Source organism: Scyliorhinus torazame, chromosome 1 (genome assembly GCF_047496885.1).
Source record: "Scyliorhinus torazame isolate Kashiwa2021f chromosome 1, sScyTor2.1, whole genome shotgun sequence".
In the NCBI taxonomy this organism is placed as follows: domain Eukaryota; kingdom Metazoa; phylum Chordata; class Chondrichthyes; order Carcharhiniformes; family Scyliorhinidae; genus Scyliorhinus; species Scyliorhinus torazame.
This window is the reverse complement of record NC_092707.1, coordinates 16,481,631-16,497,371: the sequence shown is the minus strand read 5'-3', so window position 1 is coordinate 16,497,371 and position 15,741 is coordinate 16,481,631. Positions and strand designations below refer to the sequence as shown.

The window sequence follows — 15,741 nt, the reverse complement described above, 5'->3', positions numbered from 1 at the left end:
AAACTGATCCAAAAGCTGCAGGATTGTCAGAAAAACACATTCAGTTTAATACAAAAGAGAAAATGCTGGAAAATCTCAGCAGGTCTGGCAGCATCTGTAGGGAGATAAAAGAGTTAATGTTTTGAGTCCAATGACACTTTGTCAAAGGTAACGGAGAAAGTGGGGAATATTTATACTGTGGAGTGAGAATGAAAGATGAGTCATCGCCACAGAAACCCAGGGAAACCGGGTGCTAATAGCCACAGAAACCAAGGGGAAAGAGTGCTAATGGCAGTCCCCAGAGAGAACAAAAGGTGTGAGAGGCCAAACAGCAGAGAAACTAACATCAGAGGGTGAAATGTGACAGATGGAGATGTGGGGGAGGGGGAAGCAAAGGGGAGAAAGGGTAAGGAAAGGTGGATAAGGTGGGGGGGTGGGGGGGGGGGGGGATTTAAATATGTATTAAGAAAGACAAGAAAGAAAGAAATGGTAAGAGACACTTGAAATGAAATGGGATGAAACAAATGGGTCGAGGTGGGGTAGAGCAACCATCTGAAGTTGTTGAATTTGATGTTGAGGCCGGAAGGCTGTAGAGTGCCTACCCGCAAATTGAGATGATGTTCTTCCAGTTTGGTTTTGAAATTCAGCCAACACAGGCAAAAACTAGCAAGTGCAGAAATCCTGTGTATTAGAACTTGCAAAAGCCCAGACAGCACTGAAACCAGCAGCCATCTGCATATTAATGAGCGATCCCCGGGCACAATTGAAACACTTAAGGTGAATAAGGCCGAGCCAAACTCCTCGGCACCAGCAGGAGCCAAGACAAAGGACACTTAGGGAGCGCCCAGCGATCAGGGAACAACTCCAGTATTGGAGAAATCGATCCAAGTGATCGGAACGTAGTCCAATCACTTGGACCCAGATACGGGGTCCGCTCCGAAAGACGTGAAGCCCGTGGGGACTATAAAATAGAGTCCCCAAGTTCAATTCGTTCTTCTTGGCAGGGTCACTCAGCAACTCGAATCAACCCTTGAGAGTCAACTGCCCAAGCTGCCACATCAACCAAGTAAGTCTCCAGTCAACGCACGCTACGAGACAGGCGCTCCTAGCGACCAGTCCATTCCAGCTTTTGAATCCTGCAGACTCAGATGGAACGAAAGGCCACTTGTTCCCCATATCTGGTGGGCCAATTCCGAAGCTAAGTATAGGCCTTTTAGTGATAAGAGAATAGTCTAGAAAGTAGAGTTTATGCATGAGTAGTGATTTACTGTGTATAATAAATGTGTTTTGATTTGAATCTTACTAATTGGTGTGTTGAGTTATTGATCAATACTTGAACTTGAACCTCGTGGCGGTATCATAAAGATACCTGGCGACTCTAGAGCGAAGGTTATAGAAACAGAGCAAATTAAGTAAAGATACAACGGGCAACATTTAAGAGCCAACCAAAAGTTAGCAACATATTACTGGCGACATCCTGACTGGACACAAATTAGAAGTGACCTAACCACTCCGGGAGAACCCAAAAATTTTAATTGAGATTCCAATTGGAAACAGAAAAACCACAAGTGTTCAAGCAGTTCTGATCAATCCTCATAATTCGGAAGCGTGTTAATGCATGCGTAACTAACAGGGCTATAAGGTAAAACTGATAGATTTTTGTTGCGAAAAACTGTCGGGAGTTTGTATTCCGGAAAATAGCGACAGCCGTACCCGTAATTACAGCACCGCCTGAATACCCCTCATTCCAAATTTCAAGAAAGTATTTAGAGAGGAAAGATGACAATGCAGGCAATGCAACGCCTCATGAACCCTGAAGAATTTGTGGTCGCAGCGACCAGCAGTAGAGTAGGTCAGTGTCCCGTTTGGGAAGAAGAGATCAGAAAATATCTCAAAGGGAAAGGATGGCCCCTTTGGAGTGAATTCTGTGATAATGAGGAAACAGGACCCGGGAGTATAGGACATACTTGGTGGGAGAACCTGTCAGGATCCAAAAGAAAAGCTTGGGAAAAGCTCGCAAGCCGATGGCAATCGTGTCCTGTCTGGCACAATTGCGAGGCACAGAGAAGGTCGTTCGGGCGCTCCGTTAAGAGATAGAAGGAATACATCGAATGAGCAAGATCGATGTAAGTGAGGTTGAGAAAGAGAACATCGAGTTGAGAAGGAAGTTAGCAGCAAAGGACGGAGAGGTGGATGATGCCAAGTGGGCACACCAATCTTGTCTGGTGCACCTAAGCAGCTTCCAGACATCGTACGAAAAGGCCTATCAGGACACGCAACATGCAGTCCTGGTAAGAAAGGAAACTGAGAAACAGGTAGAGGCATTGCAAAGGCAGTGTAGCGACCTGAAAGCAGCATTACGAGCACTCCATGCTGCCAGCACGGAGCAGCGACAAAGCTCATTAGATCACGCAAAGTGCCGGACACAGATTGCAGAACTGTAGTCTTTGCTTTGAGTTCAGAATGGATTCCAGAGCACCTTTGGATCCCAGTTAGATGCAGAAGACGGCCCGGATTGGGAAGGATTAAATGAGACCGCGCATCGATATGTTCAGGGAACATGTGCGCAAGGAAAGCCCCAGAAGAGAAAAGCGCCCCAACCCACCACATCGCAGATAGTTCAGGCACCAATGAACCCAGTAACCACCCACCGCACAGTCACATCGGAAGGAGACACGGAATTCCTGTACACGACCCCTTAACTGTGACCCAATTACGGGACGCGTGCGACAAGATCACACCGTTCCTCCCCACCTCAGACCCCCACCACTTCTTTGCCAGAGTAAAGCAGCAGGCGACCATGTACGGCCTGGACGAGCGTGAGCAAGTGAAGCTCACAGTTTTGAGTTTAGACCCTTCAGTCGTAGCCGCCCTTCCCGACCCACAGAATGTAGGAGGAGGCACCCTTGCAGAAATGCACACAGCGATCCTAGACGCGATCAGCGACAACAGAGGTGACCCAGTAGAAGGCCTGAATAAGTGAAGGCAGAAAAAGACAGAACACCCCACAGCGTTTGCTGGACGCCTGTGGATTCATTTTACAGCCGTTTTCAGCAATTTAGAACACGCCCATTTGTCCCAAGACGGTATGGCCAAATGGACCCGCACCCTTATCTCCCATGCCACAGAGGCAGCACAAAAAGCCTGGACCAACTATGACCCCTCAGAGGAAGCCCACAATGAGAAATGGATTTTTAAAAGATTGCCCCGCGCCTGGGAGCAATCTGTCCAAAACAAACCCGCAATTCGGAAACCCGAAGAACAGCAGGCAGAGGCAGATATCGAAGCAGTTACAGCGCACCAGAGCCCCGCATGGGTAAATGAGGGCAGGAACAGCCAACCCCAGCCCAAAGCTCAAGAATGTTACAATTGTGGACAATTAGGACATTACGCACGCGAATGTCAAGCCCCCCTGAAACAGCAACGGAATCAGCCCACAAATGCCCCCCGAACCAGCAAAGATGCCAACGGCTCCGACCCCTCCCACCCAGGGAACCGTACCCAAGGGAACAATGCACCAGAGAGCCTGCTCCACCTTATGTGCCCCAGGGGTCATGTTACAACTGTGGGCAGTCAGGACACTTCGCCCGAGATTGCAGGAGACCCCCACCAGCTAGACTAGCCCCCAGATATGAAAGAGAACACCACCCACAGCAGCTACAAGGTCCCAGCTGCCCCATGCAAACTGTGAGCGCTTACCCACCACTTCTCCTGGCAGGGACACCTCAGCAAGGCCAATTCATTTTTGTTTCACTCCTCCTTCCTCTCTTCTTCGGCCACACTACACTGCCTCCATATGCTAGTTACACCCCAGTCCAAATGTGATTTATGATGTCCTTTCTGATGAAACCTGCAGCATGTTTGTTCGTTAATGTTATCGTTAAGTGTTGTGTGTAAACTCGAAAGTTTTCACGACCCCACATCACCACTCTTTTAACACCCCTCCCCGGCTGTTAAAGGTACAAGTTTGTCCCAGACAATAGTTCAGAGGAACTAGTCTGTCGGCCGACAACAATCATAACTATTCTCCTGATTCGAAGGTAATCACAAGAGGCAGTCCCCACGACGACCACATTCTTGCCCGCCGCGGCCCATACGCACCCCATTTTGGCTCGATTACATTCAAAATTCTTTTGTTTGGTTTAGCAACCCTTAGGATTGCTTCCCTCTGCTATTTACATCCTCAAACACTAGGATGGTAAATGACACAGGCTGTGAGGCGGCTCGCAATACGGCAGTATGTTCTTAGATGTCTTGTCCGAATATTCGGTTTAAAAAAAAAATGAGGGAGTCACACATGGTGACCAATTATAAAGGGAAATTGGCACTAAAAGACAGACATGCTAACAGTCAAGATGTTACCCAAGAAAGTAACAGATATTATGCTTGTGTCCATAGAACTACGGAACCTCAGGAACTCAAGAGGAAGAAAAAGAAGAAGACGGAAAGATGAAGACAACCTTCATGTTCACCTGGATCTTAGCAGGATCCCTGCAGTTGCGCGCGGATGCTGCCCCCCTGACCCCTACCATACAGGCCGTGAATGATTCCCACCCCTACCATACACTACACCCTGAAATAGTTAACCCCAAGATCGTCACCGACACACCATCATGGTGTGATACGTTCATAACCTGGTATTCACTATCATACGTAATTGAATCCCTTCTAATGTTGGCGATACTCTGCAGCATCGTGCAGACTCTCCGCATGAGGAAATGGCGAAGGAGAGCCTACCGCTCTCACACCCTGGTATACAGGATAAGATCCCCTATTTTCGGTTATCACCAGGACCCCAAACCCCTTGGTCTACAATAAAGAACATTTGTGTTGCATCTTTGGTAAATAAAGAAATGTGTTTCATTTACAACGGAAATATTGTACACTTGTGCTTGACTGCCAAGCCAGAGGAAAAATGTGAATGCTGCTATTATTTTTTGTATTGTTAGGAAGTTAGTATGATTGAATGTTTGAGTGAGTAGTTTATGAGAGATAGTTAGAGGTACCGTTTTTTTTTGTTGTAATGCATGTTCCTGTTGTTACATAGTACCACTTAGAATTGTTAGTTAAAAAATGTTCATGCATAGTTATGGTCAGTGTAGAACATAGAACAGTACAGCACAGAACAGGCCCTTCGGCCCTTGATGTTGTGCCGAGCCTTGTTCGAAACCAAGATCAAGCTTTCCCACTCCCTGTCATTCTGGTGTGCTCCATGTGCCTATCCAATAACCGCTTGAAAGTTCCTAAAGTGTCCGACTCCACTATCACAGCAGGCAGTCCATCCATACCCTAACCACTCTCTGAGTAAAGAACGTACCTCAGACATCCCTCCTATATCTCCCACCCTGGACCTTCTAGTTATGCTCCCTTGTAACAGCGACATCCGCCCGAGGAAATAGTCTCTGAACGTCCACTCTATATATTCCACACAGGCTTAGACTGTTCCCAGCCTTCTAGCCCTGACAAATGCCTCCTTTTTCTTTTTGAAGAGGCCTACAATATCTCTCGTTATCCAAGGTTCCCGAAATTTGCCGTATTTATCCTTCTGCACAGGAACATGCCGGTCCTGAATTCCTTTCAACTGACATTTGAAAGCCTCCCACGTGTCAGATGTTGATATACCCTCAAACATCCGCCCCCAATCTAAGTTGTTCAGTTCCTGCTGAATATTGTTATAATTAGCCTCCCCCCAATTTAGCACATTCACCCTAGGACCACTCTTATCCTTGTCCACCAGCAGTTTAAAACTTACCACTAGGGAAGGGGCTATACTGGACCTGGTATTGGGGAGGCCATGGAAAGAGTGCTCGCTGGGTCAGGAGGTGAAGACAACGCAGTTACGTGATCCTTCACGCTTTGCGTTAGGGATCACAAGGAGGGAGTGTAGCCACCTGGGTTGGCCACTTCCCGACTTAAAATGGAGGTCCACAAAGACTACAGGGAAATTCAGCCAACACAGGCAAAAACTAGCAAGTGCAGAAATCCTGTGCATCAGAACTTGCAAAAGCCCAGACAGCACTGAAACAGCAGCCACCTGCATATTAATGAGCGATCCCCGGGCACAATTGAAACACTTAAGGTGAATAAGGCCAAGCCAGACTCCTCGGCGCCAGCAGGAGCCATGACAAAGGACACTTAGGGACCGCCCAGCGATCAGGGAACAACTCCAGTATTGGAGAAATCTATCCAAGTGATCGGAACGTAGTCCAATCACTTGGAACCAGGTACGGGTTCCGCCTCGAACGGCATGAAGTCCCTGGGGACTATAAAATAGTCAATTTGTTCTTCTTGGCAGGGTCACTCAGCAACTCGAATCAACCCTTGAGAGTGAACTGCCCAAGCTGCCGTATCAACCAAGTAAGTCTCCAATCAACGCACGCTACGAGACAGGCGCTCCTAGCTACCAGTCCATACCAGCTTTTGAATCCTGCAGACTCAGATCGAACAAAAGGCCATTTGTTCCCCATATCTGGTGGGCCAATTCCGAAGCTAAGTATAGGCCTTTTAGTGATAAGAGAATAGTCTAGAAAGTAGAGTTTATGCATGAGTAGTGATTTACTATGTATAATAAATGTGTTTTGATTTGAATCTTACTAATTGGTGTGTTGAGTTATTGATCAGTACTTGAACTTGAACCTCATGGCGGTATCATAAAGATACCTGGCGACTCTAGAGCGAAGGTTATAGAAACAGAGCAAATTAAGTAAAGATACAACGGGCAACATTTAAGAGCCAACCAAAAGTTAGCAACAAGGGGAAGGGGGAAGCAAAGGGGAGAAGGGGCAAGGAAAGGCGGATAAGATTTTGGGGGGGGGTTTAAATATATATTAAGAAAGACAAGAAAGAAAGAAATGGTAGGAGACACTTGAAATGAAATGGGATGAAAACAAATGGGTCTAGGTGGGGTAGAGCAAACATCTGATGTTGTTGAATTTGATGTTGAGGCTGGAAGGCTGTAGCGTGCCTAACCACAAGATGAGATGTTCTTCCAGTTTGGTTTGAGCTTCACTGGAACATTACAGCAGGCCAAGGACAGACATGTGGGCATGGGAGCAGGGTCTTTTGTTAAAATGGCAAGCAACGGGAAGGTCCGGGTCCTGAATGCACACAGACTGAAGGTGCTCAGCAAAGTGATCACCCAGTCTGCGTTTGGTCTCGCCGATATAGAGGGGACCACATTGGGAGCAGCGAATGCAATAGACCAAATTGGAAGAGGTGCAAGTGAAACGCTGCTTAACCTGGAATGAGTGTTTTGGGCCTGGGATGTTAAGCAAGGAAGAGGTAAAGGGGCAGGTGTTACACCTTCTGCGATTGCATGGGAAGGTGCCATGGTTGATGGGAGAGGTACTGGGTATGGTGGAGGAGTGGACTAGATTATCTCGGAGGGAACGGTCTCTGCGGAATGCTGAAAGAGGGAGTGAGGGGAAGATGTGTTTGGTGGTGGCGTCACGCTGAAGTTGGCGAAAATGGCGGAGGATTATGCTTTGCATACGAAGGCTGGTGCGATTAAATGTGAGGATGAGGGGGTCTCTATCCCTGCTCCGGGAGGGAGGGGAGGGGGCAAGAGTAGTAGCGTGGGAGATAGACCGCACACTGTTGAGGGCCCTGTCAACAGGGCTTTTATCCATTCAGTTCAATAATGTCCTTCAGGGAAGGAAACCTGCTTTGCCTGGTCAATGTAACTCCTGATCACATTATTTGGCTGACTCTTAATGGCATCTATACCCTAACAAACCACTCAGTTGTGTTGGCAACTAAGGATAAACAATAAACTTGCTGTTCTTCTTTACATCCTAAGGATCCCCCCCACCCCACCCCAAAGGAGGTTAAAACCATTGTGTATTTGACCAAGATACTGTATAAACTGCCTTTGTACACCACTGAGATTTCCAAAGCTATTCAAACTTTTTGTCTGGGGATCCATTTTTACCAACCGGCCAACCTTCGGACCCAACCCAGCCGACCTTCGCGACCCACAACGGCCGACCTGCGCTACCCACCATTTTCTCTTACCTTGTTTGCTGCTGACAAAAATGGAGGAAATGGTTTTGGGTCCCTTTGGCCCTCGTGTCCACTCCTCCAATGGAACCTGTTGGATGAAAGTGAAGCCTTCTGGTGTCGGAAAGTATGGAGTCTCTTGGGTATGGAAGTACTATTCATTTTGATCTAAATGATGAGCCAGTTTTTCCCCTGCTTGTTTGTTTCCGAATCATGGAACCCCGACGGTGCGGAAGGAGGCCATTTGGTTCATCGACACTCTCAAAGAGCACTCCACCCAAGTCTAATCCGCCGCCCTATCTCTGTAACCCCACCTAACCATTGGACACTATGGGGCAATTTAGCACAGCCAAACCACTTAACCTGCACATTTTTGGACTGTGGGGGGGGTGAAACCAGAACACCCGGAGGAAAGCCACGCAGACACGGGCAGAACGTGCAAAACCCACCCAGTCACCCAAGGTCAGAATTGAACCCATGCGCTGTGAGACAGCAGTGCCACCTTACCGCCCCATATAAACTTAATATTTTTCTGTAATCCCTTTTTATAAAATAGACTACTTAAAAGCCACAGTGTCAAATTATTCGACAAAAGATTTGCTGGTACATTTGATATTTGTTTCATCAAGAAGTGATAACTTTTCAAATGCATGTACGTTTCAGAAAATCCAAGTGACCCATTTGGAGCTTCAGTGGTTATTGATGGAGTAACCTACGGTACAGGAACTGCCAGCAGCAAAAAACTTGCGAAGAATAAAGCTGGTACTGATTTCTTATTAAATATTAACTTTTCTTTACTTGCCAAAAAAGATCAGTAAAAGGTTGCATGAAGAGAGCCTGTTTGATTTCACCCTTACAGGATACAAGCTCTCTCCATAGCAGCAACGAGTTGTTTTTTTAGATAAGTGCAATGTCCCAAACCATCCTTCCTGGTACATATTCCAGCTATTGGTTACCTTCTGTATAAAGAAATATTTCACAACATTGTTCTAAATTTGCATTTCACGATTTTAAGCTTGAGCCTTTTGTCCGGCTAGAATTGAAATGTAACTTTGCAGGGATTTTTTGTTTTTGCTAACTTTCTCCTCTCGTTATCCCATAAAACTGTTGCCTTGGTGCTGAAGTACGATTCAATGCGAATCATCACCAACTCATACAATACCCAGACAAATTGCAACTTATTTTTCTCACATTCATTTTTTGTTTTTGAAAAGCTAATTAATTTTATTGCAGTGTGAAACCAAACAACGCGAGGTGACCAAAACAGCCCCATAACTACCCTCTTGCCCACCTCCTGAAGGAGAGACTTCTTAGTGAACCCATCTGTATGCAATTTACGACACCAATTCTGTTGAGAATGTGTGAAATTTCTGTTGCAATATTGGCTGATTCTGGAGTAAAGTCATGACTGACGAGAGATGGACTGTGGTCTTTTGATTTAAAACTTTTTAAAAACATAAAATTGATAAATTCTTTGGGGCACCGGCCATGATCAGTTGAAGAATACAATATCTTTGTGTTGGAGCTATGAGAACAATTACATTGTTATAGCCGACTGTTTACATGGAGATTTCAAGTTAAATAAGGAAAATAATGCGGATGCCGGAATCTGAAACCAGAGCAGAGGATGCTGGAAAAACTCAGCAGGTCCGGCAACATCTGTAAGGAGGGAAAGCAGGGTTAACGTTTCGAGTCCTTTTGGCCCTTCATCAGAACTAAAGAGAGGGAGCAATGTGTTAGATATTGAACTGTAGCTGAGAGAGATTGCAACAGGATGTAGCAACCTTAAGAACAAAGATAGATGGCCTGGGGTGGGAGGGTCAAGGGGGAAAGGAGGGGTTTATTTTCCATTGAGACAATACATGTATGGGATTTTTTTTAAAAGAAGGATTTGAGAGGAGAAAGGTCACAATCTAAAGTTGTTAAACTCAATGTTGAGTCCTGAGGGCTGTAGCATGCCTAATCAGAAGTTGAAATGCTGCTCCTCCAGCTTGTGTTGGGCTTCACTGGAACATTACAGCAGGCCAAGGACGGACATGTTGGAATGAGAGCAAGGTGCAGAGTTGAAATTGGAAGCGAACGGAAGGTTGGTCCCTGCGCAGTGTTGACGGGGGATGAGGGGAAGATGGGTTTCTGGTACTATCATTCTTGATACTAGGGCAGTACGGTAGCACAGTGGTTAGCTCAGTTGCTTCACAGCTCCAGGGTCCCAGGTTCGATTCCCGCTTGGGTCACTGTCTGTGTAGAGTCTGCACATTCTCCCCGTGTGTGCGTGGGTTTCCTCCCACAGTCCAAAGATGTGCAGGTTAGATGGATTGGCCATTCTAAATTGCCCTTAGTGTCCAAAAAGGTTAGGTTGGGTTACCGTGTTAAAGGGGATCGGGTGGTAGCGTGGGGCTTAAGTAGGGTGCTCTTTCCAAGGGCCGATCTAGACTTGATGGGCTGAATGGCCTCCTGCACTGTAAATTCTATGATCTATACATGTCTTAGCCTTAACTACAAGTCTCAGCAACCCATAGGTTCATCATCATATTATTTCCCGCAACTATCCTTTCCCATGTCCACATGCATGTTTTACTTTTCCACAGAGATGTCTTATTAGTTGATTTGGAGTCCAGAACCCTGATCTTTTTTTAACCTCCTCCCTAATGGGGTTGTGCCAACTGTGGCATTGCTACTTTCATCTCAGTATTAATTCTGCACACACTAAGACTAACCCCTCCTAGAATTTCTGATTTAATCTCTCTTTTGGATAAGCTGCTAAGCTACTGCAAGAGCCTTTTCTTCAAACTTGATTATTGAATACGAACAGCTCTTCCCTGGAATCACTCTCAGTGTATATGAAGTTTTATAAAGAGGGTTATGAACAAGAAAATGTGGCTGGGAAAGTATTACAGGGAATAACAACGATATTTATAGCAACGTGTGCACAATATACAAGATATTTGACATATTGACGATGTAGTAAACTTTTTCAATTCTACAGTTTAATACACATTTATAAGTAGTGTTGCTAAGTTCCTAGCGGTTACCAGATATTTCCAACGGCACCAATTATTTTTAGTAATTTTAATGCTAACTATTGTGCCATATTAATATAATTACATCTGTTAACTTTGCCAGCCCGTGCTACACTGGAAATCCTCATTCCTGATTTTATCAAACAAACCTCGGATGAGAAGCCCAAAGACAGTGATGAACTTGAGGTAATTGTGATGTTTTTCATTTAAAAAAAACATTTAGACCACCCAATTCATTTTTTCCAATTATGGGGCAATATAGCGTGGCCAATCCACCTACCCTGCACATCTTTGGGCTGTGGGGGCGAAACCCACGCAAACACGGGGAGAATGTGCAGACTCCACACGGACAGTGACCCAGAGCCGGGATCGAACCTGGGACCTCGGCACTGTGAGGCAGTGGTAGTAACCACTGCACCACTGTGCTGCCCTATTGTAATGTTTTTCTAGCCTTTATGTCATTTGGCTGCGATTTAACAGAGCCTGTAGGAGTGGGATAGGAGGCGGTGTGGGTGGGGTCTCAAAATCTGGAGGGAGGGCAGGATGGTGTGCCCAGTAACCTCCCTACCACCATGCAATTTTTACTTGCAGTAGGGAGGGTGGAGGATAGCCCTCTGGCCCAGAGGCCAATTGTTCCACTTAAGTGGTCACTTTGAGAGCCATTCCTGCCATCGCTGGAATTTTACCAGCGAAGTCTGGGCTTTCTTCAGGTGAACCCAGGTGGCCTCCCTGTGGGCTCAGTGAGATGTGGGGGAGTTCCTCCTGATCAAGCAATCTGAGGTCCACGGAGGCCCCCCCCCCCCGGACCATGACAATGACCACACACGTGGCAACATCCCAACCTCTCACCTGCCTGACTGGACCCGAGACCCCCCCCCCCCAAACCCCACTTACCTTGTTCCTCGGACAGTTTCCATGCTACTTCTCCGAGTGCAATCCTAGCAGTGGCCACGGCTCCCAATGGGGCGGCTGAGACTGCTGCTGCTGGCTTCCAATTGATCTTAAAGTGATGGGAGCCAGGAATACAGCTCACTAGCGGTGAGGTGAACACAAACCAGCTGGAGTTCTCCAAAATGGCTGAGTTGCCCCTGGTTTTCTGCCCGTTGTCAGGATCACCACTGCACCGACAATTCCCCAGCCTCAGTTGTGCTGCAACCAATGGACCCATGTAAAGAATAGTGTTTTAAAAGTGTTCATTTTAATTGGCTTGTACTGCATTGCATGCAGCATTTATTGATTGTTTTTTTTTACCTGCACGCCATGACCAGCTGTTCCAACATTATGCTTTGTTTCCTATGTTTATTTCTTTTTATGTTCTTCAAAGTGGTGAGTTAAAAAACAATTTTGCTTCAAAATTGTTACTTTAATTATGTTTGCATTGACATTTTTGCCCTTGTTAGTCTGTTTGTCTGTAAACAATATAACTCAACAACAAATCAATGTATTGCAACAAAACTTAGTACAGAGAAAGGGTATGGCGCAAGCAAGAACTGATTAGGTTTTGGTGAAGATAGGTTGTGGATCCTGCAATTTCTGAAAGGAGCTGTTAACATTGGGAAATAGGGAAAATTTACTCTTTTGATTGAAGAGTGCTGTGGGTTGGTTGACCTTGAATGTAGTTGATTGTTTTAGAATGTTGTTGATTGGTGCTATTTGTCACCACTGTAGAGATGTAAGCAGAATTTTCAGAGCAGGTTATTGGATGTGCCTTAAGCCTCCTCAGTGAGCTGGAAGCTCTTCATAAAAATATTATTTTTCAGCTTTGTAGTTACAGAGAACTAACCAAGCAGAGGAGAGCCTCTGGGAAGAACTGCATAATTGTAATAATGTTGAGTTAACACAGTGTGGCAGAGGTAAGTGCCCTCCCCACTTGTGAATAACGTTTCTGAGCCTCATCTCAAGACTGAGAAAAACCTTGCTTTGTCAGAATGTAAACTCAGGAAGAACATCATGCACGTTTGCTTTTTCCCCGATGAGGGATAAACAAAGACGGTTTAAAGTTTGTTGGAGATTCCCCTTCCGGTCAAAAGGGCCTTGGCCATTTGTTGTGAAGTTTAACTGCACAGTTGGAAATATCATCTTCATTCCACCGAATGGCTGCCTCCTGTGCCGTAGGGATTCTATGATTTGATAATAGATATAAACTCATCCTGTTCTCATGGTCTTTGTGATTTTTCAAATATGGAGAAACGGCGTTTGCAGACAGTTAGTATAATTGTCATCCCTGTTGTCCCAAATCAGAGGTTAGTGGCTTATTGGAACTTAGCTGGCAGATTCTATTTTTTAACTGCTTCAGATGGAGTGTTTTTATGTGAAACTATATTCTACTTCCACGCACCAAATCATAAAGCACAAATTTATCAAAACAGTTGAGCAGAACCATGGACAGAAGCTGATAACATCTTTTGACCTTTATGCATATTGATAACGTTTGTTGGAGATTCCGCTTCAGGTCAAAAGGGCCTTTGCCAGTTGTTGTGAAGTTCAACTGCACAGCTGGAAATATCATCTTCATTCCACCTGAGATTTTCACTTCGTTCTTTGATGAATGTGTGGGTATTGATGTTTGTGTTTCATGGGCTTGGCGAGGTGTTTGGAAGTTTTCTTTGTAGTTGGAAATAATTTCCATCTCCCTGAAAATACACCACTGTTGCCATTTTTACCTGCTATAAATATGGCAATCAATAAGGTTGCCCTTCTTTCTTTAGATATCTATGTTCTAATGCTCAGAGTCGGCAGGTATCAAATGATACCACCACAAGGTTCAACCGGATATTGATCAAAGAGCCAAACACCAGTTAGTTAGTTCAAGATCAAGGGTACTTTATTTACACACACAATTATCATGCAACATAAACACTACTAGTTAAACTACACCTATCAACTATGACAACCTGTACTTAACTTCAGGCACCCGGCTTAGGTCAGAGGAACAGTGGCCGTTGTTCGATTCTGGATCTACTGGGTCTGGAAAAGTAACTGCTGCTCAGCTGGGCTCATACATCTGGTAGCGGACGTTGAACTTGGACTTGCTTCTGGTGGTGTTGCACTTGGAGGTGGACGTTGCCGGAGCACCAGGTCCAAGAGAGGCCGAACGCATGGCGGTCTCTCTCTTTATCCTTGGGGAGTTTCGCGCTCTTTTGGGCGATCGTTCGGTTTGGACCCCATTAATTGGGTAGTTCGTGATCACTGTGTTTGATTTGAGCCAATAAAGGGGCGGGTGCCTTGATGGCTGGGCATGTCCTAAGCGGTCATTGACCCTGTTGTTGATGCTTCCTGGGTACAGGGAGTGGCGCCGAAATGTCTGGGATTGTATCGGTTACTCAAGTATCAGTCATTTGTCTGGCGGAGATGGGCCATCAAAATGCTAATCGGTTGGGGGTTTCGATGCTGTCTGGATTCTTCGCTCACAAATATACATTCAGGCTCTGAGCCTGCCTGAACCTTACATTGTCCACATTTCCTGTTATGCTTTGCGACCGTCCATGTTTCTTATTGTAAGTGGCCACCCCACATGACTACAGTCCGTCCTCTTGATCCTCAACGCGAAGCGTGAAGGATCACACTACTGAATCTTCTCCTGTTCTCTGATATGCCAGGTACCCTCAATCAAGGACAGGTTCTACCCTACTCTGTCCTATGGGTCGAAACATTTACCTAAGTTTTCCCTAATACAACACATATCTGTAAAAAAATTTAAGGGGCCACTATAACATTCGAACATGCATTTCAGTTTCTTTAAACAAAAGGGGAACCTCTAATTGCCCTTAGCTAAACTACACTAATGCTGCTATCTAATAACCAAAGAACTTCTATTACAGTGCAAAATAAACAATAGTAGCATCACATTCCTACTTCACACTTATGTCAATTTACGGAGAAAGTAATTTTATTAAAAAACAACTGCGGAAAAGGGTTCAGAAAGAGTGTGGGATCTGTTGAAGTCCGAGAAAGGGGGCTCTGAGTGTGTATACTGGGGAGCGGGAGGCTCTCCTTCGCCATTTCCGAAGTCTGATCGTCTGGATGACACTGCAAAGTATACCTATGATCATTAGGGATTCTACTGTGTACAAAAGGGAATACCACTTTATGATGTTATCACACCATGTGGGGGTATCAGTGGCTGTGTCTATGTGTGGTGTAGTGTCCGGGCTAGGGGTATCGTGTTGGGTGGTCATGTTTCGGGCCTGTGTGGTGAGGGGTATAGGGTCTGATAACGCACGCAACTGTATTGATCCAACAACGATCATGATGCAGATCATCAGGTCCGTCTTCATCTTGTCTGTATCTTCCTCTGTCTCCTGGTATATTCGTATCTTCCTGGGGGTACAAGCATAATATCTGTTATTATCTTGTTGTTTAATATCTCGTTTGTCTGTCTGTTTCTCCTTAATGTCAATTTCCCGTTTTGAATCGTCACTATATGTGACTCCCTCATTTTTTTTTTAAACCAACCATTTGGGAGACGTGACATCCAAAAAATAATTCTGTCACAGTGCGAGCACTCTCACAGCCTGTGTTTGATGGACTGAGTGGGCGGACAATTTCTCTGTCCAGTGCAAATTTGTTTCAACCAAGTGTTTTAACATGTAAATAGCAGGCGGGGGTTAGCAACCGAAGGGTCGCCGGGAAGGGAACAAAAGTTGTGGCAAAGTGCATTCTTTATACCACATTTTTAAAAGAACAGCAAACGAGTTTCGGAAAGAACTTTCCGAATGGAGTGCATATGAACGCGGCAGGGCAA

The 15,741-nt window shown here is 45.5% G+C and overlaps 1 protein-coding gene across 2 annotated transcripts in view; it reads left to right on the top strand.

Annotated features, from left to right (window-relative positions):
- Nucleotides 1–15,741, top strand: part of dgcr8 (DGCR8 microprocessor complex subunit) — a 127,115-nt gene that overhangs the window by 45,376 nt on the left and 65,998 nt on the right. For both annotated transcript variants that reach the window (XM_072470684.1, XM_072470599.1), the window contains exons 8-9: nt 8,641–8,739; nt 11,101–11,183. In XM_072470684.1, coding sequence (XP_072326785.1) covers nt 8,641–8,739; nt 11,101–11,183 — 182 coding nt within the window. The remainder of the gene's footprint in view (nt 1–8,640; nt 8,740–11,100; nt 11,184–15,741) is intronic.